Genomic DNA, 24,788 nt, shown 5'->3' on the forward strand with positions numbered 1-24,788 from the left:
CCCAGCTATTTTCAAATCAGTCTTGACTCTGTGCCTCATGGGAACAGTCCAGCCGAACTGCCAAGCCAGGTCTTCCCTGAACCGGAAACAAGCATCCTGGGACCGGTTTCTGGGTAACACCCTTCATCAGCCAGGCTAGCTTGAATTCAGTCCCAAAGTAAGCAAGGGACCCACGTCTGAGCAGTGTATGCCAACTTAGGGCAAACAAAGCAAACACAAGGATTTTTTAATCACCCATATGAAGATGGAGATTCATGTCTAAGCATCCCTGTAGCAAGTGGTCCATCTGCACGCCTCAAATACTGGTATCTTTTATACCTTTTTCTTACATTGTAGCATTTGGAGCAAGAAGGGGGTCTACTTTTACTTGACTTTTGCTCTTGGTACACAATACTTTAGTTCATATTTCAACAAGAAAAAGGAAGCTGCCTTTATTGTATCTTTTACAGTAGCGGCCGCCACAAACAAAGGGTGGTGGGGCGGGTGGAGGGTACACGGAAGGGGTTGCGGGGGCAGGGTTAGTTACAATATAAACAAAAAGAACTTACCTGAAGCCACCGACTTCCTCCCATGTTCCGTCATGGCTCCTCTACTCTTCCTGGTCCCAGTAGCCCCTGGGACAGACTTCCATCCAATCCCTGTGCTGCACAGCAGTGCAGGGATTGGCCTGAGCATGCTTGCTGGAAAGATGCTCTGCTCAGACCAGGGAGCCTCTGGCTACAGCCCAGCTGTTCAATGCAGCCGGGCTGGAGAAACCTAAGTGTGCATGTGTGTTTTGGCCAGCCTGAGACAACCGAACAAACACGTATGCGCACTTAGGGGGTGCACATAGCACTCCTCCTTCCCCCTCCCAAGCCTCGCACTGCCCCTCCCTACAGCTCTGGCTCAGAGCCGGCAAATAAGAAATAAGACGATGCTAGAGCATCATTTTATTTTCCCTTTGCTGACTCTGAGCCAGGTTGTGGGGCGATGCTGAGCTCCCGCTGATCTTTTAGTTCATCTGATACAGATCCATCCATATGATTCATACTTGTGGTGAAAAGCCACACCTACCATAAAAGCAAACTGCTGCATTGGGTGGAAAAATGAATTCCCTGGCTAATTTACACAAGCAACAGAAAATCCAACATTGATATTGAACAGGCCTGTCTTCTAGGTAGGCCTGGGCTGTAATATCAAGTAACATTTAGTAAACACCACGCCACACGTCATAGGGCAACTCACACCTAAATCACAACAGTTACAATTCCTAGGTGAACATTGAAGATATTCGTTTAGTGTCACTTTGTCAATCAGATTACTGTGTCATGGACCCGATCAGGCATTTGGGACTGATTCAATTGAGTGTTAATAGCCATAGGAATCCCTTTTTGGTGGCATTATCATGGCTACTATTCATGCAGCAAAGGTTGCTCTTTATAGTTGGGCAAAATGTCTAATAATAGTCCCTTCACATGAGCATTGGCACTTCTCCATATCCCCTGGCCACAATTCTCATTCCTCCAAGCTGAGGACCAGGCCACCTCGGAGCAGTGTTATTCTTTTGTGTGGCTGAAGAGTCAGTTACTAGGAGTTGATCTATGCCATTACAAAAGCCCTCTGAGAAATAGAGGGATGCTCCACAGGGCCCCTTCAGCGCAATGTTTCAGGGGTTCTAATTTAGATCGCCATTTATAGTGGGCTATGAGCTACTAAGGCATCACGTTGACTTTTTATGGGATAAATAGTGTGAAATAAGCTTTACCCACTAATAACATAACGTGTATTTGTAAAGCGCATGTTCACCCACAAAGGGGCAGCTTGGTGCCGAAAAACAGATTTGTTCCCCAACTCAATGGTACTCATTTTGTCGACCCCTGAAAGGATGAGAGGATGAGTGGACCCTCTGGGATTTTAACCTGTGGCCATGAGGGCGAACACAGGCCACTGCAGTGGATGCATTAGTCCACTAAGCTATCAGACCCGGCTATATATTAGGCAGTGCACATTGCATCTAAATATCATGACAGCTGTATTATCAAAAATCAACAACAAGAAATATTCGAGTTAGAAATAGAGAGAACCTTTGAAATACACACCTAATATTATGTAACTAAAGTCCTGGAGTAAAGTGAAGGAGTAAGATTAAAAACACTGATTGGGTAATTTTAGGCAGGTAGGTGCTGGCAGCTGTTTATTTTATGAACCCTCGAGCTGGATTATTAACCTGTTCCCTGATTGTGTTTTATTGCAGTGGCTCCAGAATTCCTTGTTCCACTGGTGGATGTCACATGCGTGCTTGGTGACACGGTAACACTGACGTGTAAAGTATGTGGGAGGCCAAAGCCAAACATAACCTGGAAGGGGCCTGATCAGAACATCCTCGACAGTGAGAACAGTACATACACAGCGTCCTCCTGGTAAGAACATGCTTTTTGTGGTAGTATTTTGCACATTGTTGCAGTCGGCACAGAATGATGCACAACTCTTCAACAGACATATTGCTAAATTTTCAGCCTATAGTCAAAGCTAAAATCTCTAAGGGCCAGATGTTCAATTGTATTTTGTGGTCACAAAGTCTGCAATTTGAAAAATGAGAGGGTTGGCATCTGTAATACCTATATTACCTATATATATACTTTTATTTATATTGCACAGTTACTTAAAACCATTTGCAATACATCTTGCATGCCAGTTAAAAGAAGAAAAAAGAACAGCAATCCTAAAAAAAAAGACATTTGTATACAACACTTTCAAAACAATATATAAAAGACAAAAATATATCAATATATGTATCTATACATTCGTGGGAGGAAAAAAAACTGCAATAAATTTTTTCCATATTTACAAAAGGCCTTTTGTGAGGCAGAAACATCTTCCCACCTCATACTAGAGCTTATGTAACCCAGTCTAAATCACAAAGAGGCAGGTGCATGAAAGGGGCATCCCAGTCATATCTACAAATCAGGGAGGGATTGTAGTTGTCAACCTTGGATCTGATTCCGAGTCTCCAAGGGGTGGTATCTGATTCACAAACGAGAACCCATGAACATATCAACATGGGACAGCTTCCCCTTTGTGAATCATCGTGGCAGCCTCGGGGTGGATGGGAGTACCACTGACTGCTATCCCTGAAGTTTCTCCTAATGGGAAACATTTTTTTTCATCTAAACAGCAGCGGTTCCTTTTGCATTGACTCCTTTTTTCAAAAGATTTCCTTCTAGGAGTGCAGATGCTGGAAAAGAGATCTGCTGTGTTTTGCAAGCCTCCATCCTTGCTTTTACAGCCAATCACAGCTTATCATAAATTATGACCTGCCTAATTAATGTTCATTAGGCTGTTTTGTGAACCCTACAATTGTACACATGTTGATGACATCATTTAATACATAGATTGTGCCGCAAATAGCATTCCCATTCATAGCAATAAAAGGATGGAAAGAAGGACTCGATTTGTTAGTCTTCACATGTCGATTTACTCCTCGAGAAAGTCTGGATAGAGAAGGAATGGGGCTCGTCATTGAGGGTTTTGTACCTCAAAGAGATTGAATTCATCTTTAATGATATCGCATTTGTAAAACATCAATGAGGTCTCAGGGCCAGATCTATTTTGGAAATGCCAGACCATAAGATGTAACCTTAATCGAGTCTTGAGAGCACCGTTGTTTGGACAACTGTTTTAAAGTTTTAAGTTGTTTCTCTTTCTTATGCTAGTGACTCGGGAGAAATTTCCCTCAAGATCTGCAACCTGATGCCCCAGGACAGTGGAATATACACCTGCATTGCTTCAAACGAAAATGGAGTGGCATCGACATCTGCTACGATCAAAGTACAAGGTACCGTTTAAAATGTTCACCTACAGAGGAAATTGTATGTTGAGTAACAATCTAGGGAAAAGACCAACATAATTTAAGCCACAATCCAATGTGACGAGACTGGTAAATAGGTCCAGGGAGTCCCGGGACCTTGTGGATGATCGAAAGGACATATTAGGTGGCTTACCAAAGCTCAAAAGAGTCATTGAACGAGCATCCATCACAAAAAAATGATGAGTTAGACTGTACTTCTTTTGCTTTGATACCAGGAGTAACCAAAGCTGTAAAAGTGCAGTAAAATCCAATGTTTTGTTGTTTCTACTGAAAAGCAAATATTCCCTATGGTGGTGTTTATCAGTTAAAATTGGTTTTAACTGAAAACCTGAAACCCAAACCATGTGGTAGGTAAGCATAATCGTTGCCAAATAGGCTTCCAAGGCCAGAAGAAGTAAATACCCATCTAGGCACTATTACATTTCCCCCCAAAGCAGATGCCATGGCCCTGACCTTCATTGTAATATATGCAAGATGTTTTACTGCATTTAACGAAGCAGTCCATGTAAGAGCAAGAAACACATCTGCTTTTCTTTTTCTTCCAAATGGGACAAACTTACTTTCGCCTGCATTTATTTTTTAACTATTGCCTGCATTATCCTTTTTTACTGTATTCTTCAACGCCACCTGCCAGAAATATTGAAAAGGTTTTAACAATAATAGCAGGAAGCTATTGCTTTGTCAAGCTCTTCTTGCAAATCCAATATGCGGTTCTAAAACTCTATTCTGCTTCAGGCCATTATGTGTTGGCTTACTTTGTTTTCATTGGCTACTCCTTTCCTAGCTTCACCGTGCACCAAAGTTTTGTGCTAAGCTTTATCAGTAAAGATGCTAAACCCTACATAACTACCAGTCCACACAGATTAGGTTATAGTCAGTTAAAAGCAAAAGAACAGGAACAGATATTTACAGCACCTTTCACCATTCCCCAGCTTATCAAGTTAATGTTAGCCTTCCACAAATAAGATTGAGTCACGGGATTAACGTTTTTTTTCTGTAGCCGTTTCCTCTAATTTGATGTAGGAAATAGTGTAAAAACGGCATCACCTCAACTTGTGTTATATGCGATAAATTGCCACCATATGTAAGGATATTGCAAATCAATAAGAAGTACTGCTACCACACTGAGGCAAGAAGCTGCAGGAGGACCACCTTTAGAAGTTACACCGAACTCCGAAGTTACCACAGAAGTATGAGCAGCTCGCCTTTACATGAAGCTGGCGACTACTACTGTTTGGACATGACACGTACTGCGTTATGAAAACAGAAGATTGACGCAGCCTCATTTTTATGTTTTATTTTTCTGGTTGCCAACAAAAAAGCCCTAAAAGAATGACTAGTGACATTGGGTGCAATATTACTCCAGCTGCTTTGCAGGTCCCAGGTGGACTGAATGTCCTCAGATCTTTCTACTTCTCTTTACAGTTGGGAGGCAGAGAGAGGCACTTGGGTATTACAGTCTGGTTCCTTTCAGTGCCAACCCGATAAAAATGCCAGTGCGTGCTAGCACAGTGACTGACAACTGTACTCATTTGTAACAAATTATTACAGTTGAGTAGTGATGTTATTTTTTTATTACAAGTGTTTTGACGTGAGTGCACTTGTAATAAGAAATGCAATTAACCATTATTTAACTGAATTAACTACATTCTTCTATATGGGCTGTAAAATGTCTACCTTTCAAGGAAGGCAATATAATTTTAAACACATGGTAGTACAAATATTAGTAGTATATCCAAGCCCTAAAAGTCTATGAATAATTTTAACAAATCCTATTGAATTCTAAAAGATTGCATTTATTCGAGCTCCTACTCCTGATAGTCATTTTGTTAATGATAGAACGTACAGTAGCGTTGCTTAACAGAACACGGCTGCCACTGTCCTAACTCTTAGCAAACCTAAAGAACAGTAACCTATGATTCCCATTTGTAGACAATATGAGCTTTCTCAAAATGCCAGAAACTCGCAATAGCTTTACATTCAATGATAAGAAAAATGTTGCCCATGTGTGTTCCTTCTCTCACCTTTTATTATAAACTAGCACCTGTCTTATATTGTTTCATAATTCTATGTACATTTTCATGTTAGTTACAATATTTGGCCTCCCCCCAAACGTCGGCAAGATATAATTGTTGCTCTTTGCAGTAGGCGTTTCTAACACATTTTGTAACACCTTTTCCACGTCCCTACCTCAATAGATCCAACACTATGCACTCTATGTGCAACAACAGTGCTGATTGTAGTTAGTCGTAAGCTACTCCCTTTCAGTTATACAAAGCGGGTGAAGAGTGTGTGTAACAGTGACCTGTACTTGCCTTTAGGTGTTCCGACAGCGCCCAGCCGCCCCATTGCGCAGGAGAGGAGCAGCACATCGGTGATCCTCCGCTGGCTGCCACCATCCAGCACAGGGAACTGCACCATTTCTGGCTACACAGTGGAGTATAGGGAAGAAGGTAAGGACTTTAAAGGGATATTGCACTGTGCAGAATCCACTGTGTCAGAGAAACAGCACTTTACTTCTAATGATCCCATTCTACCAGCATTGATTAGCCAAAACTATGAATTAACACACACACGTGTACAAACACAACCAAGGTCTCCCATGTTTCATCTCTGAGACGACATCCAGCAAATTCAAATACTTCAATTGCATTTTTAGCCGTCTTTCATGCAGTTTGTACTCCATAACATTTGGGAAAACAGTGTTGGGCTTCCCAGGCATTTCACCTACTTTCTTCCACCTTTAGGAGTAACAACATCAGCAACATGAAGTCTCTTTCCTGTTTCTCCTGCTGTTTTCATTGCTTGCATGTCAGGCAGTGGTGGCCATGACAGTGGGACTGTTATGATTAATTTAAGCATCATATCACTGCGTCTTCCTTTTCTTCTAAACACTTTACAGGCAGCTGTGCTGCTTTTCTCCAGGTTGGTAGTGTTACTTCCTATTCAAGCAACTGCATTGGAAATGAGTTGTCTTCCTTGAGTTCATTATGAGTGGCTGTGGGGGAAGTAGGTGTCCTACTCCACAGTCGCTTGTACATTCCCAGTCTCAGCAGAACTGCATTCCAGGACACACGCATACGCTGCACATCAAACTGTACACTCCTGTGAGGATGAAACACGTTTCTGATCCCTTCCCTGCAAGCCTCGGACATGTGACTCGATGTTGCTTCTACAGTGAGAGGTTCACACTCTGACAATGGCTAACAGCCCCAACACCTCACCTGCATCTATTCTTCAACATTCCTTTCACAAGAAGGTGTCACATGCAGATCTAAAATGGCTCCCATCAATGGCACACCCAATCAGAATGCTTTTAGTATTTCTAGAGTTGCAACATGTGATATTTACTACCCATCTGTAAAAGATGTTTTCGCAATGTAATAGTTTTCCTTTTGTTGAACGCCAGGTTCACCAGTGTGGCAACAGTCCGTCTCTTCCACCCTGGACACGTATCTTGTGGTCGAAGATTTGTGCCCGGGTGGCCAGTACCAGTTCCGTGTCAGTGCCAGCAACCCCTGGGGAATCAGCGTACCCAGTGAGCCTTCCGAATTTGCAAAACTTCCAGACAACGGTGAGGATTTACTATAATACCCCTTTGTAACATGGAACACACCACAGTTCCTGTATCCACAGACACATGTTTGTGAAATTGCTGTAAATAATAGAAATGATGGAAAATGAACAAAAATAAAAAGATTACAAATATAGTTCCATCATGGCAGTAATTATTAATAATACAGTCAGCAATGGGTTTTGTATAATCGCCCAGGTGCAGAAGGTCTGCGATGCCCTAGGATGCCACTCAGGTCTTTGCACAGTCCATTAAGTATAATGGAGGACACCTTCTTTAAAAAACAACATTAATACATAGCTAATTTTCCATCAGTCTGCTGTTTAGGAATGAGGTAAATCCCTTTCTCAAATTCCATAATAGAAGAGAGTATAATCAAACTGTTGACAATGGCTTTCATTGGAATCTAATAGCAATAACACCTGAATCGAAACCCGGTTATTCATTGCTTTGATGTAAGAGTGGTGAAAAACTAGTTTTGCTTTTCACTTCTATTCAGAAAAAAACTGTCTCTCAAGCAAGTGCTTGTGTTGGCACTTGACCTGAAATCACCCCAGTTTTTACATAAACCCGAAAGAGACAGGGAACGACAGACAGTGGCGTGATGTTTTTAGTCTTTTCCCGCTTCTTCTGGGCCTTATAAAAACTGGGTTAGGCGGGGTGTGCACACCAGCTGTGGGGCGGAGATCTGTGTGCTGTCAGGGAGCCTTCACTGTGTCTGTCCCAGCAATGTGATTGTTCTCCATGCTCACAATTAGAAAGAAGGAACGGCTCAAAGGGTAGGATGGAGCAAGACATAAAAGGAGCTCTAACTACATATTCATTATTTAAAATAAAAGCCAGAAGGGTGAGGGTAGAGCAGAAGGAGGTGGAACATAGGTGGGAAAACCGCTATCCGTGGCTTTTTCTGGGGGATGTCTGGATTCCAGTCAATCGTTTTTTTTAAATTAAATAACCGTCAGTCATATTGAGGTTGGGAGGGTGGTAAGACACCTGGGGCCTTATTACGGTAGTGCCCCGGGGGAACAGCAAGCGGTTGAGCCAGTTTTGCATGCCCCAGGGGCACTCTGGCATTGCAGAAGAGGCCGCAGACGTTTGTGCGGCCCCTTCTGTAACACCAATAGTGCTGGTGCAAAAACGGCCCTGTAACAAAAACGGCCCCCAGGGTCCCAAAACTGTCCCCCACCCGTGCGGCGCACCGGGGGATTGCCCGGTGCCCGCTACGGCCAGTCCAGCCCTGTGCCCAACAACCCACATGATCACTATGTGGCACAGAGTAACAAAGAGACTAGGATGGCATAATATTGACGGTCTATGTTAAATTGCGTCTACTTGTAAAGCGCATAGCTGCCCCAGCAAAGGGGCGTCCCGGCGCTGCATACCGCTGGGGAACCCATCCTGGCTTTCCCTGTGGGATGGTCCCTACTGGGAATCCCCAAGGTGGAGCCAGGCATCCCCGGCGTTGATGGGGCCGTTGTGGAGATTAGGCAAGCTAATGCCCAGAGTTGCCGAGTGGGAACCCTGGTTAGAGTAGGCACCGAGGCGAGAATTGTCGAGTCCGCTGTCCCTGGTCCACAACCCTGCCGTGTCGGGAATTGAACCCTGGTCCCGGGCCGACTTCTGCTCCCGGGTCTGCCGCCTCTAACCAGGGAGCCACACCACTCCACTCTATGCCCCCATGGGAGGCAGAAAGACTAGGTAGTCAAAGTAGCTGCTCCGGCTTTGGTAAATAGGACGCCAAAGGTATATCTAGGGTGGGAGACCTGTGGGTGAAGAGAGGTGTAATGCCGTTTTCAGATTTTCAGAAGGAGTACAAAATGGCAGCTACAGAAACATTCAGGAATTTGCAAATAAGGCATGTCCCTATGGCTGCCATCCCACCAGATGAGGACCTGCCAGAGGCTTCCCCACTGGAAGATAGGCTTCTGACAGATGACATGGAGTGACGGGCGATCTCCATGACATACCAAAAGATAGTCAATAATTTACATGACCCTCTTCTGCGTCTTCTTGAACTCTGGCAGTAAAACCTAGGGAACTTAAAAGACTCTCCTGGCAGGAAGCAATTGCCTCCCCAAGTTAAGTGACCAGAACATCAAGACTTAGACTAATCAAGCTTAAAATACTTCACAGAACATACCTCTCCTGTGGAACCCTAACAAAATGGGAAGGAAGGAAGCCGCTAAGTGTAGAAGGCTCTGCGAACAAGAGGGTACATTCTACCACCTATTATGGGAATGACCAGCCGTTAAACTGTATTAGGAGTCTATAACGTTTCAATTGCAGGGAGTGTGTGGGAGGGAGCTTTTTCCTGTGCCCAAACTATGTCTCCTCAACATATGGGAAGCGACTGACATGAATCGCATGGAGCAGCTCTGGGCACTCTGGGAACAACAATCGCAAAATGAAACATTGCCCTAAAAGGGGGAGCCGGGGAGACGCTGACACTAGGGTAGTGGGAAAGAGACATAACTGGTGCATGATAGCAGAAAGAGTCATCTACGAGAGCAGAGGATGCCCCAGGAAGGGGGACCGGATATGGGATAAATGGAATGACCACAGGGCTAATATATGTGTCTTCCCCATCAATTAGATGGATAGAATTGACTTCGGAAGGGCTGCTGTGTAAGCAAATGGCATAAGATTGTAATGAGTCACTAATGTCTGACCTGAACTCTGTAAGGCAAACTGTACCCTGATAACTTGTGATAAATGCTGTTATAATTTATCATATAACAAAAACATTGGAAACCACAATAGACCCTTTTGGGCTTGGGTAATAAAGTAAGAAAAGTAGAGGTGCTTACAAGGGGTTCATTTAGAAAATATACTTTTGAAAAATTTTATCTTGCATAAATATTGCCATCTAATGACCCTCATGGAAGTAGCCCAAAACAACTTTGACAGAATTAAACAATACATTAATTACAGCCAGGTGTATCAAAAAGAATAGTCAGATTTATATTACAAAAAACATAAAAATTGGGATACTGAAACTACATTACAAATAAAACATACATTGACAACGGGCACCATATAAGTTAAACATACAAAAAATTCCTGATTGTCAGTGTATAGCTGCCCATCTAAACCCAAGCCAAGAAGGGTCTATTTGGGTTTCCCATTTTTTTGTTATATGATAAATTACAAGAGCACTTATCAGAATAACTTCTTGAATAATGATCCAAATCAGCAAATAGACCCCTGGAGTCTAAAACAGGTATGCGTCCTAGCTCCAGTGCTTTTACGTTTTTAAACAGCCGACACTGGAATTGCATTAGGTAAAGCAAGCTCAATCCCACCCAGAATACAGAACCACCATATTCAACTCTTGCACTACGCTGATGACATTGTAATACTGGATTACACCTATATTTGTCTGCAGAAAGCCTTGGACAAGTTACGTTAGTTTAATCTTGACAGTAAGCTAACATTTAATGTACAAAAATCTAAGGTTATGATTTTCGGGAAATACGCAAATGTATCCAAGAAAAAATGGACCTCTGGCTCAGCAACGTTGTGCTATACTACAGCCTACAACTTAGTTGAAAGAAAAAAAGGCCCCAAGACGTCAAGTAGCACACGTCAGACTGAGAGGTGCCAGTCTCACTACTGGCCTATGCCAACTTTAGGCCAGACTGTACAGCCCCACAGCGGTACAAAATAGGGTGGTGATGGACGGAGCATCTGAATCAATCAAACACTCACACCCAGTCAAAAGATCTGGGTTTAATCCATCACCGTTCTTTAGCCCACTCTGCCACCCCAGTTCAGACATGGCTATATGCAAATCAGTCTGACCCTGTGCCTGTAGCCATGTCTGAACTGGGGTGGCTGAGTGGGCTAAAGAATGGTGATGGATTAAACACAGATCAGTTGACTGGGGGTGAGTGTTTGATTTGCTCAAACGCTCCGTCCATCATCCCCTTTTGTATCGCTTTGTTCGCCCTAAGTGTGGCAGGGTATGCTCAGACGTGAGTCCCTTGCTCACTTGGCCACTGGATTCAAGATAGCCTGGCTGATGAGGATTATGAAGCCGAAACCGGTCCCAGGATGCTTGTTTCCGGTCCAGGGAAGACGTGGCTTGGCAGTTCGGGCTGGACTGTTCCCATGAGGCACAGGGTCAGACTGATTTGCATATAGCCATGTCTGAACTAGCGTGGCTGAGTGGGCTAAAGAATGGTGATGGATTAAACCCAGATCAGTTGACTGGGGGTGAGTGTTTGATTTGCTCAAATGCTCCGTCCATCATCCCCTTTTGTATCGCTTTGTTCGCCCTAAGTGTGGCAGGGTATGCTCACACGTGAGTCCCTTGCTCACTTGGCCACTGGATTCAAGATAGCCTGGCTGATGAGGATTATGAAGCCGAAACCGGTCCCAGGATGCTTGTTTCCAGTCCAGGGAAGACATGGCTTGGCAGTTCGGGCTGGACTGTTCCCATGAGGCACAGGGTCAGACTGATTTGCATATAGCCATGTCTGAACTGGGGTGGCTGAGTGGGCTAAAGAATGGTGATGGATTAAACCCAGATCAGTTGACTGGGGGTGAGTGTTTGATTTGCTCAAACGCTCCGTCCATCATCCCCTTTTGTATCGCTTTGTTCATCCTAAGTGTGGCAGGGTATGCTCACACGTGAGTCCCTTGCTCACTTGGCCACTGGATTCAAGATAGCCTGGCTGATGAGGATTATGAATCCAAAACCGGTCCCAGGATGCTTGTTTCCGGTCCAGGGAAGACATGGCTTGGCAGTTCGGGCTGGACTGTTCCCATGAGGCACAGGGTCAGACTGATTTACATATAGCCATGTCTGAACTGGGGTGGCTGAGTGGGCCAAAGAACGGTGATGGATTAAACCCAGATCAGTAGACTGGGGGTGAGTGTTTGATTTGCTCAAACGCTCCGTCCATCATCCCCTTTTGTATCGCTTTGTACAGCCCCACAGCCAAACCAATTTGAACAGCAAGAAGAGCGAAACTCCAGCTAGCATTGGTCTACGGTCATCAAGGTTTCCCTAATTGTATCACACCTATGTTGGATTATTTCCAATGTAATGCTTACATTTCCTGAAGAGTGCACCAAGAGCACAATTGTGACTGGAATATGGCCTAATCAGATAGGACTTCATATGCAAAACGAATTTTCAGAAGTACTGTCATACAGTCATCAACTCAAAGGTAGGCTGCCTAAAATGTGACATCAGGTCAATAATAGAAGGAAGAAAGGGCAACAGTTGCCCATTGTCCTGCTATTTGACGGAGCCAATCCAAGCCCTCGAAATTGGCTGCATGGGATTTTAACTGGCTTTGTGCTCGCACGGTTAACTTGCTTTAAGATACCCTGGCTATGTCATTTAGTACTTGAGAATACTTTTTATCTGAGACTTGGAGCTTGAAAGTTCTCCAAGAAACCAGGAGACCCAGCACTGTAGGATACTGCTCACCTATGATCAGTGGCGGTCGCCACTAACAAAGGCTGTTGGGGTCGGTGGGGGGAGCACGGGTGGGATGGGCGAGCGAGGGCGGTTGGGGTTAATAATAATTTTAAAAACTTACCTGACGACACCAGCAGCCTCCCGCATCACTTCTGCTGGCCTCTTCCTGGGTCCCAGCAGCCCCTGGGATAGACTCCCATCCTATCCCCGTGCTTCAGAGCTGCGCAAGGATTGGCCTGAGCGGGTAGGAAAGACACACGGCTCAGGACATGGAATCTGTGGGGTTTCTCCAGCCCAGCTGCAGAAAAACGTAAGTGTGCATGTTTGTTCTGGTTGGCCTGAGACGGCCGGCCAAACCCATATACGTAGTTGAGAAGTGAACTAACCCTCCTCCTCCCCCGCCCCCTCCCATGCCCCACCCCTCCATACACAAGCTTGCTTAGAGCTGGCAAAAGAAAAATAAAAGCATTGTTTTATTTTTCGTTTGCCGGCTCTGCTCTAGTCAGTGGAGCAACGCTCCTCTGCCACTCCCTATGATTAGTGAACAATAACCTTTGTTGCACATTCTGGCCTTGAAAGAAGTCCATATCTGTAAGGGAGGAAACACGTTTCGGCTGTTTTTCTCTGGCACATCTGAGGAGAAATAAAAATAAATTATCACTAATAAGTTTGCCAGGAACTTTAGACGAATTCTTGCACCATAAATTGTAACACTGCAATCAAATCAATTTTTGTTATTGTGATGTAGCTAGAAAATCTATTTTAATTTAGCATCGCGTTCAAGTGAAGGAAAGAGGGAAGCCTTTAGGTGATTTGGGGGAGAGTGGTGGAACACAACGGGGAAGATTTAATAAAATATGTCCTGCTGCTGCTCTCTTTCCCTGCAGAGGTGCTCAAACAGACTGTCTAGTGCCACTCAAAAACCTTTGCACCATACTGCAAAGGTGTGTGTGATATCTAGCATATGTTTTTAATACTTAAACTGTACACCTCCAGTAGAACATTCTATGCGTAGACACATTTTAAAAATATTTCACGCATTGAATGTCTGCTATACTGTGCGACACACATGCAATGTGTGAATTGTTAATAGAAATAAGATTCCTCTAACTTTGCACCTGCTTCAAAAGGTGTTATTTGTTTGATTTAAAGACCATTCTAACAGTTTTAGTACATAGGGCTTTGCATCGAAAACCATAGTGTTTGTGCTGGAAAGCCCAGGTACCACCTTCTGAACGCACCCTTGAACCAAACCCCAAAGTGCTGTTTGCATAAAAAAAGGTGCTTTAACAGTGCAAAAAAAGCTTTGCATTGGAAAGTAATTACCCTAGCAAGACTTTGCTCTACTTTGCAGTAGTGCGAAATCCTTATAAATCTGCCACCAATCAATCAATCAATCAATCAATCACTACACTTATAAAGCGCACTATATACCCGGGAGGGTCTCAAGGCGCTGGGGGGCTGCTGCTAGTTATCGAAGAGCCAGGTCTTGATGAGTCTTCTGAAGGCCAGTAGGTCTTGGGTCTGTCGTAGGTTGGTGGGGAGGTGTTCCAGGTCTTGGCGGCTAGGTGGGAGAAGGATCTGCCGCCGGTGGTTGTTCTTCGGATGCGGGGGACTGTGACGAGGGCGAGGCTGGCGGAGCTGGCGGGTGGGGGTTTAGAAGTTGAGTCGTCTGTTGAGGTATGCTGGCCCGGTCTTGTGGAGAGCTTTGTGTGCGTGGATGAGGAGTTTGAAGGTTATCCTCTTGTTGAGGGGGAGCCAGTGCAGGTCTCTCAGGTGGGGTGTGACATGGCTGCGGCGGGGGATGTCGAGGATCAGACGCGCTGACGCGTTCTGGATGCGATGCAGTCGCTTCAGGAGCTTGGCCGACGTTACTTCGTAGAGGGCGTTTCCGTAGTCCAGCCTGCTGGTGACGAGGGCCTGTGTGACAGTTCTTCTTGTCTCGGTCTTTTACTTTATATTGTTAGGAGGGGTGGGACAAGTTGCACTGCAAAGTGTGCCAAGAGAATGAAATGTTTTGGAGGACAAGGAATATTAACTGGCCAGAAGTTTCATGGAGCTAAATGCATGTCTCTAGCGTCTTCTGTGATCTACACTTAATACGTCTGAGCTCCATTAAGGACAGAAAAGCACACCATTCTTCAAAGGCTGAAACATTCAATGCCAAATATATTGGGTAAAAACACCTTTTATTTAATGCACTTTACAATGGCAGAAGTGCTAAATGAAGCCCTATCTAAAAAAAGTTAGCATTATATTTAGAATGGGTTCCCAATAGCTCCTCTTGGCATAGCTAGTTCATTGGATAATCTTACAGAGATTTGGGGTGTTTATGGAAAAGACTCACACCATAAAATCGTTGATGTTTCAGTATCCACAGGGTCGTGTTTTACACCAAGGGCTTTGAGGTGAGGTCTAAGACAACGAGAAAGCTTAGTAAAATAACATTGAGTTCCGACAAATCTCTCTAGTCAAACAACACAAAATGATGGCTAATCAAGGAAGAATAAAGCCTCAATGCAATTTCAGCCTAAAACCAACTGTGCACATCTGCCAACCCAGCCTATGTAAAATAAGTTCATTGAAGGTGTGTGGAGTTTCAAGGGCTGTTATTTGGCCCTGGGTGAAGGCACCTCCTCCAACTAGACCTGGACAATATCCCCCAATATTACTCTATTAATACCACCAGCTGTAATTTCCCTCGATCATTGGGGTTCTTGAATTATTTTTGAGCAATAGCCGGGTGGTGGCAGTTATTAGCATGGTGGCACAAGCCCTGCCATGATGCTGTCCCTGCTTCCCCTGGCGGCCTGATGGGCATGTAGCCTTGGCGAGGCACCCAGGCCCTTAGATTGCCTCGCTGATACCCTTGTGGGCGAAGGCACTTCGCAGAGGTAGGCCACCGCCTCCCTCCACTATGGTGTCGTAAAGGACAAAGTTCCCCTTAGCTGATATTTTGCCTTTCCATTCAAAATTCATTGACTGCCAAATTAATGATGACGAAAATGGTTTCCTTTTTACAACCTACGTGGTACAGAGTCTCAACGGTTCATACGTGTAAGAACTACTTTGTTTTTTTGCAAAATGATAAGGCTGCTAAATCGAAATGATGCGCACTTATTTGCCTCAGTTGGTGGTTAACAGCAGAGGAGTGGTATATGGAACTTAGTTTAAACCTTGGCTAAAGTAAGCATACTTTAGATTCCTTGGGGTGCCTGCCCACTCTAGTCCAACAAGATAAACCAATGTGTAATTGGGTGATCTATTTTACATGCTTCACGTCTGTGTTCTTTTTCCTTTAAGATACGGCAACGGACGGGTCCACGGTCTTATGGAAGGACAATTTTGAATTTGCCTACTCGGAGCTTCAGGAAATCGGCAGGTAATCAATCTACTGTTATCATTAGCTGTCAAAGTGAAGATGAGAAAGTGGAGCATACATTGGTGACACAGTCCACAGAAAAGTTTGCAGATCTGAGCTCACAGGTTAAACTCCTCGCCTGGGTGACATTTGAAAGAACTCACGAAGATTTACCCGAGTTGACCTAAAAACCCTTGAAAGTGTCACACTCCAGCCATGATTCTCCTCGAGAACATTAGTCAATTCCGACATTCGACCTTGCAGAGACATCTATGCATGCATAATTGTACATATGGTACAACTGCACGGGGGGCAATGCCCTGCCATGTGTGCAAGTATACCTTTCCCATTCCTTTTTTATTAAACAGGGAAATCATTTCTTCCCTCAGAGAAAGCCACCAATTTTCTTTTGATGAAAGGTGATTTATATTTCTATTCCCACCCTGGAAAGGGATTTATTCTTTCCAGGAGTAAATCAACAACCATACCCAAGAGGCGGGAGATGGGTTGAAAAGAAGTAAGCGAATAACCACAAACAGTTACGCTCATTGTGTGCCTTTTCAGGGCATCTTAGTCCTGGAAATGTAATTGGAACGTCCACCTCCTTTCCTCTTCAATATGAACGAGGATGATGACAAAAAATAATCCTACAAACTTTGCTCATCTAATTTTGATTAAAATCTGATTGGATGGAAGCAAAGTTCTCTATGCTACCACCCTGGTGTTTGTGAACAAATTAGACAGAACAGATTTTTATTAAGACAATCAAGTCCATTAAAGTGCCAGATGCCGGTTAAAAGTACATTAAAAGAAAATCAGCAGCATAACGCACACATGTAGCCGTGTTTATAAAAGTCTATTAAAGTGCCAAGTGCAGGTAAAAAGTATATTACAAAAAGATCAGCAGCATAATGCACATATTTTGGCAATGTTTGTAAAAGGAAAGTAAAAACACATAATATCAAAAATGTACCTTTAGAGAGTTTACACTTTAAAAATAAGTTATCAACACCTTGGGAGCGAGAATATGAATAGGGTATCATAATGGTCAGTACAGATACATAATGAAGGATATACATTTTTGACATTTCGTTCATTATCCAACACTGAAAGAGTTTAACAGTGGCCTTTATTGTGGGCCATTAAGTCTGTTAACTCTTAAGTTTTTCTCATGTCTGTTACCGCTATGTGGAGCTAACGGACAGTGGACCACCTCATGGCTGTGTGATTCTCTACTTCACCATTGAGGCTGGCCCACCTGAAATGGAGACGTTAAACCCATTATTTTGTTCCTCAGTTGTTTGTCTAATATATCCGCACATTTTATAAGTCTGGAGGTTGCTTGGGGCTGAGCGTTGTTAGACAATAATGTTTTGGGCATTTGCTCTTTTGATTCCTTTCTGGGATGATCCACGCTTTGCAGCCACATCATTAATGGCTCTTACTTGAAGGAGGGCATCACATCTCTGAGAGGTGAAAATGTGAAATAGAAAATAGGCTAAGAAGAGAAACCCACCCGCCGCACGCACCTTTAGCATATATCGTTGGCCTTGTCATATGTTGAAAATGATCCATGCATTGGCCTCCTGTCGGCTCACTCACTACCGAGTGCCATAGCACTAGTCAGCAGTGAACTAACCTTTGTGGAACGTTTAAGTTACTTGTATAAGCAACTGGGACAAATTAAGTATTCTAATACCTTCAGCTATGTCCAGTGGTTGAAGGCAGAAGGGGGTACTGAACTCATAGTAGTAATAACATTTTGACGTAAAATCATTTAAAAAACTGTGCCAACCCAATCTTTAACTTTATTATTCACAGCATTTTAACCTGTGATAACTGAACCTAAAGTCCACAAATATTATTGCTGAATCATGTATGTGTGTCTTCTGTTATATTGATTCTTTTCTACAGGGGTCGATTTTCTATAGTGAAGAAATGTATTCAGAAAGCCACCAAAAAGGATGTAGCTGTCAAATTTGTCAGCAAAAAGCTGAAGAAGAAAGAGCAGGCGGCGCATGAAGCAGCATTATTACAGCATCTCCAGCACCCGCAGTATATCACGCTCCATGACACCTACGAGTCCCCCACCGCCTACATCCTAATACTGGAGCTGTAAGTAATCTGCGCAGTGCACCGCCATTTTATATTTCTTCTTGTCTAATATATGGACTGAGGATATCCAAAGCAACTAGAGTTATTAGCCTGCAGCGTGGGCCAAGTGCCCACTGGAGCTTAGGACACTTTGGAACTGGTTAGCCTAATGTGGGAAAGGAAAACGAAGAGTCACTTCACCGTTCATACAAGAGAGAGTGCTTCTAATTAATTATCATTACACATAGTCAGAAACAAATTTCCACTGTCTGCTAACTAATTGGCTATCCAATGGATTCTATTCATGATATGCTTAGTTCATAAGAGGAAAATCTTAGCATTACCTGGCTTGATAACTAAGCCATACCAGATTAGAACTTCTGGCCCCATAGAGGGGGTACCCAAAGCATGAGAAGCCACAGTATTACTGTGTTGTCAGGTTTAATGAACCATTAATATAATGGTTTTCTTGAACACTATAAAGTTATGCTGTCTACATAATCTCATTATGAAATTAAACCAGCAAAGAAGGCATCCAAGCAGTGACAAGTAATGCAACAGGGTGAAGTATGAAACCGTTCCAATCCCAAGTACCTAAGGAAGGATACTGGGGTATTACCTGGAATGATCAAACATCATACAGACTGGTGGCGCAAAGGCCGTGATTACAAAATTGCACTCAATAGACCATTGTGGTTGACTAAGAGGTGAAGGGCGTTAGTATTTAACAAATCACCGTTTAACGGTATAACCCATTTATCTACACAATAAGGACCAAGAATCAGTAAATAAAGTGAATACGTTTTATTACAAGTCAGCAGTTAAGTTAATGTAAATGTATCTCAATACCATGCTGTAAAGGTACAAAACAGCTGGATAGCCAAACCTCCTAAAGAAGTTTAGGCTCATCAGTATGAGACAAACAAGAAGTTCATTCACAGCAATACAAAGAATTACCAGCAGAATCCGGTGTCTTCGTTCTTCTCTCTTAAACATGAATAATGTCTAAAGACATCTAATTTAGAATATACAACTATCGAAAGTGATTTCATCTAAAAGAGCCTAAAAAGTTGTGAAATACAGAAAAAAAGAAAAATGTGGGAAGCGTGCGGGAAGGTGTCAGCATTTCAGAAGAGTGTTCTCGGGGTAGGGAAATAAGCCACACTCAGTAAGGACTCAGAGGGTTAAGCATAGAGGTCTTTACCTCTCACAGTCCAGAGGAAAAGTGGCAACATCAACCTGTGAGAACACCGGTTTATACCACACAAATCATCAGGGTAACACTCCTTGATCACATCATCAGGGGCTCCATTGTCCTTTCCATTCTCACGTTGAAAACTGTAATATTAATATATTCTCCCAGGTTAATCCTGAGACCAACATTGTCCTTGGGTAGCTGCAACACCTAGATACATTACTGCAATTAAAATGCCCTGGCTCTCTCTGTTCTTTGTCAAGGTCTTCTTCTCAGGCTGTCTAGCCCTAATACAGTGTTACATCTATTCTCAAAATAACAACAATGTGAGCGTACCGGCATAGAAAAAGACACGCAGCAGAAATGAAAAAGCTATATTTTCTTCAAAAAGAAATACAACCTTCTTGGGTCAATTAAAGGATATAATTCAATGGTCCACATTAATATGTGTAATTTGTGCACATACAACTACATACAAATGGCATGTCAGTCATAAACTCAACATAAGAGTCCCGTTGCACTTTAAGTAAAATGTAAGGTAACTGTAAATGAAAGAATACAAGTTTGACCAAGAACTACGTTATGAATACTAATGCGAAAACATTAGTGCACACGTTTATATAAATCTTTTTTGTTGTAAAGTAAACACATTTTAATAGTGTGAAGATGACTGTATCCAATCTCTAAAGACTACATTTCATTTTAATAAGGTTAAGCCACACTGTATAGGATTTTCTAGTTCTACAGTGAATTCGCTTCAGTACTGAATTTAAGTGCAACACTTTACATTAATAACGGTAGGACACACAAGTACGTAGTGCTAAGTGCATGTTTATATTGAGTATTTATGACGTGCAAGAGTGGGGTCTAAATAATGCTACTCCAATCACCTGCTGATGGCGAATCAAGCGATCTCATTAAGATATTAATCTCTTATCAGATGGACCACTTAAAACTTCACGGGTTTCATAAATGTTCTTCTGGATTCCTCCAAATATTTCATATCATCATAGTATCTGCTCTGTCTATCTTCTAGTTCTATGTCTGCTATTTTCTCTTTGTTCCCTTTTTTGCTTGCGTTCTTTTGTATCCCTTAAAGATCAAAACCAGGAATAGTGCACAAAACGCAATTATCACAAGGGGCTACAAAATGCTTCCAACAATTCCACTCCCTAGGTTTCCAAACCATCTACCTGCAGCAGAAAATTAATTTTCAACCGCTTCCCAAGCACCTGTTGGTTTTAACTCCTTCAAATCTCCCTTCAAGTCAGTGATGTTCTTGATAAACATTTTCAAGCCTTACTTTTGTCAGAGATGTAAGTACAACATTGTTCAGCTTTTAACATCTGCCAGACTCCGCCCTCCTTTGCAAGAAGGATGCCTATTGCAAGGCGGTTCTGCAAAACCATGGCTCTCACAGCTACCATTTTAGTATCTACAACTAATAAGGCACCTACTGTACTGGTAGAAAACCTATCTACGATTGTGTACATTTTTCTAATTTTGATGTAATTCAAAATCACACCTAAGATGGCATAATTGCACACAAATATATTCTACTAATTCTCAAGCACTAGTTGCTCTTTTGGGTCTATGATTCTGCTCCCACACAGGACCCTCAACATGTTCCACATGATAAATCTTTGGAAAAACTATTCCTAAATAACATTTACCATACCATCATTTTGGCAATCAAAAATATGCATGCTCTCCTCAAACATAGTAAACCCCAGGAATCGCAGGAGCCCTTCCAATGACTCCCAATGTCCTTTAGTTTCAAATGTGTGTTCATACTCACTCTTTCCCACAAATGTTGTGTTGGTTGTGGACTTTCCTCTAGATATGCATAATTTCCCTCTGTGTCTCAAATCTAAACTTGATGCAGCTTGATTCCCTGCTACTTGATGCTCAGTTTCTTCTTTAGCCCACTGATATCCAATTTTGACTTTCATTGATTTCGATTCCATTCTTCTCCTTCTGTCCTCAATTGAATTTATAAATCTCTTCTCTACATTGGTTAAGATACTTGTCAAATTGTTTTGGTGAGCATAAACAGTGTCTGGTGTCATGGTGGGGTTGAAAAATCCTTAAGCACTCTCTATATTTTTAGTTTCAGGGTGACAATTCAAATGTTTAAGTATGGGAACTTCTGAAAATAACAAATCATAGTTTGAAAAATAATATTGGAAATTACCCTGTCCATACAAAAGACTCATTAACAAGCTACAAGTAATACTATAAGTCAAAGGAATGTGATGGTAGGGTATACCCTCTACAGCCGATGCAGGTAGTTGCGTTCAAACGTAGCTATCCCTAGCATCCATAGTATAAACATTTGAAGAAAGAGCTCCTCTAGAAGCATCTATGTGTAAGTATTTCTCATTGAGTGAGTGCATTCTTTCAACAATAGAAAGTGGGGTTTTAGGGTAAGTATAGTCTTAGTCTGCTCTAAACTAGGTGAAGTCAGTAGGTGTAATGCCAGAAGCAACATCATTAGTACTCAATAAAAGTTGTTGAGGGGGGTTTGTTTTGTTTCCGTATCAGAAAATGTAAATCAAAAAAGTAGTAATGTGATTACAGGGCACAATTGCAAATGGACTATTGAGATTGTGGGATATTAAGGGTCCCTAGAAAACTGTACCAGCAATATGGCCTAGGTTACATTGTAAATTTAATTCCTTTGTGGCGCCTCCTAAAGCTTGCGCTCTGTGAGCTTTAAAAGGCACCAAGCTACTGTTTACAGATGGGCAACAACATATCGCATTGATGCTTGTAATATGATGTCTGTATATTGATCATCCCATGCATACTACCAATAAAACAATTGGGGAAAAAAACATAATTAGTACTACACTTAGCTATCAGCACACCTGCTATTATGTGCCTACATCAATTTGTGCTATTATTAGGCTCCATAACCTTTCTGAACTCAGGCCATTTGTGTGGAAAGTAGCAACAATCTTTTTCATTAGTTTCCAACAACTTAAATAGCAAACAATGTTCAGGCAATCGAAATGCAGTTATAGTATTTACAAGGTCTTTGTCCTTAGCCCTACTCCATATTCTTATAAGTGACAACCTTGCGCTTGTCTCTGTTCAAATGTGCATTTCAAAGTTGTCTAAAAATCAAATGAATGACAATTTGGGTCAGTCTGTTCTGAGGCAAAATAAAGTCAAAACACAGTTCAGCCACAATGACATTTTCACAGAGGTTCAGCTGGATTTGCACCTTGACTCTCCAAGTACCAAATCATTTTCTCTTGGCCATTGTTGAAATATGTCAATTCAGGTGAAGAATACTTCCAACAGGGTACTCTTGCTCTGTTTGATCTACTTACTACTGGCCCCTCATCATCACTTCCACTTAGGCCACATTCCTCTGTATCTACTGGGAAAGCGTGTGGCATATGCACTTTAGGCAGACTTTGTCTTCTTCCATCCTGTCTGGTTCTGGCACAGTCAACACTACATGATGGGACCCTCTTGTTCCGACTTTAGCTGTTGACTTATTCGGACTCCCTCGCCAAACATGGGCTGTCCCAGACTCTTGCTGGTTCACAGGTTGCGTGTCCAGCAAACCATGAATATCAATGAATCATCACAATTTAACATATATTTTCACTGTCAGTATATTTAAAGTAGATGCGTTAAGATCACATATACATAAATCAAAGCATAAACAAAAATCAAATAGTAAACAATACGAAGCTTGTAACCATTTTTAGTTTTAAAAGTATGTTATTAACACATTGTAGTCATGTGAAAACATGTCATTCAAATCTTCATCTGTTTTTTGGAGAGTGGCCCGGTGCATTTCGGGACTATGCGGCCCTTCGTCAGGGGCAGCCATGACACATGAAACGAGTGTCATTAATAAGGTAGAACAAGGTCTGCCACGGCGCACTAAATTTTGAAGTAGAGATCGTAGCACAAAAACGCTCAAAAAAACTTTGTCTTGTAAGTATCAGTCTCGAACTTCTGGAGAATATTCAGTGATGTACCTCACTTAAACGCCACGAACAGCGTGTACACAGAAAACCTGCAGACTGTCGATTTCACTGTGAGGGACGCGAACACATTCGGATCAAGGACGAAATAAAGAAAAAAAGTTAAACCACCACGGGATTGGGCAACTGAATTACAGTTGAGATCTCCGATTCGGCATCATGCGATCGTGGTGCCACGCTATTTAATAGAGTGCCTTGTCTCATCCATTCACCACAACTAGGAGGTTTTTTCATATTAATAAGAAATTGTTGGTCCTGAGGAGAACCCCACATTCGAGGGGTTCGAAACGCGTCGACCCTTTCTGGTGCCTTTTGTCAATTTGAAATATAGCATAAACTATATTGAAGAAATAGGATTCCACCTCTAAACAGTCATTATATATCAAATTAAGACGACGAAAGTTAAATCATTTACATGGACAGAGAATCCACGATTGACATTGGGACCAAAGTGTATATTTTGTATGTCAGGGAAGGATGAATGATTTGGCCAGTGTGTGAGTTGGATGTGTTGTAAATTTGTAAATTGTATTGTGTATTGAAATTCTTATGTATTGTAATGTTTTATATTTGTACATACTCGAAAAAAGCTATTTGATATGGTGATGAAAAAAATATGGTTCTACTAGTGAAAAATTAACCAATAAACTAGAGACGTAAGTAAATCAACGGACCAATATGTTTTTTCTCATATAGGTCGGCTATAATAAGTTTAAGTGACGTCCAGTACTGGCATTTATGTTGTTCTTTTGATTGATTTGGCTTAGCCTTGCTGGCACGGAGCCACGACCCTGTGTCGTTTTTCTTCTTTCTTCTCCCTCACAAAGCAGTATAGTTACATCTCCCCTAAACATGTCTCCTAAAGCCTTAAAGAATTTCATTTTTTAACAATTGCAGTAAATCTTTTTGTTTCAAACCAGGAACTAATTTCTTTACCCACAGTTCTTCATTGATGTCAGCAACTAATAACAACGCAGCTTTCTATGATGTAGCCAACTAATTACAGTTCGGCTTCACACCAATCGACCAATCCCAGTGTGGCACACTGTGACGTTAAACTTCTCTCCTCACAACGGCTCCCCGCCCTTTACGATTTTCCATGATTGCATTCTCTCTTTAATTTACACGCAAAACAAATGCAAGCAATTTCAACAACTAACTTTGGCTGCTCCTCTAAAGAAATTAAAGTATTCATGCACACCAGAAATTGTCCATAATATCGCTTTCTTACCTACACTGAAATACACACAAACTAAACCATGACCAGTGGGGTCAAACT

General features: G+C 42.3%; 1 protein-coding gene across 9 annotated transcripts in view; it reads left to right on the forward strand.

Annotated features, from left to right (window-relative positions):
• The window catches only part of KALRN (kalirin RhoGEF kinase), a 1,598,314-nt gene that overhangs the window by 1,566,725 nt on the left and 6,801 nt on the right, over positions 1 to 24,788 (forward strand). For all 9 annotated transcript variants that reach the window (XM_078682047.1, XM_078682045.1, XM_078682043.1 and 6 more), the window contains 6 exons: positions 2,234 to 2,399; positions 3,693 to 3,814; positions 6,169 to 6,300; positions 7,257 to 7,421; positions 16,156 to 16,234; positions 18,128 to 18,328. In XM_078682047.1, coding sequence (XP_078538173.1) covers positions 2,234 to 2,399; positions 3,693 to 3,814; positions 6,169 to 6,300; positions 7,257 to 7,421; positions 16,156 to 16,234; positions 18,128 to 18,328 — 865 coding nt within the window. The remainder of the gene's footprint in view (positions 1 to 2,233; positions 2,400 to 3,692; positions 3,815 to 6,168; positions 6,301 to 7,256; positions 7,422 to 16,155; positions 16,235 to 18,127; positions 18,329 to 24,788) is intronic.

The sequence above is a fragment of the Lissotriton helveticus genome, chromosome 3_1, assembly GCF_964261635.1.
Source record: "Lissotriton helveticus chromosome 3_1, aLisHel1.1, whole genome shotgun sequence".
Taxonomy (NCBI): Eukaryota; Metazoa; Chordata; class Amphibia; order Caudata; family Salamandridae; genus Lissotriton; species Lissotriton helveticus.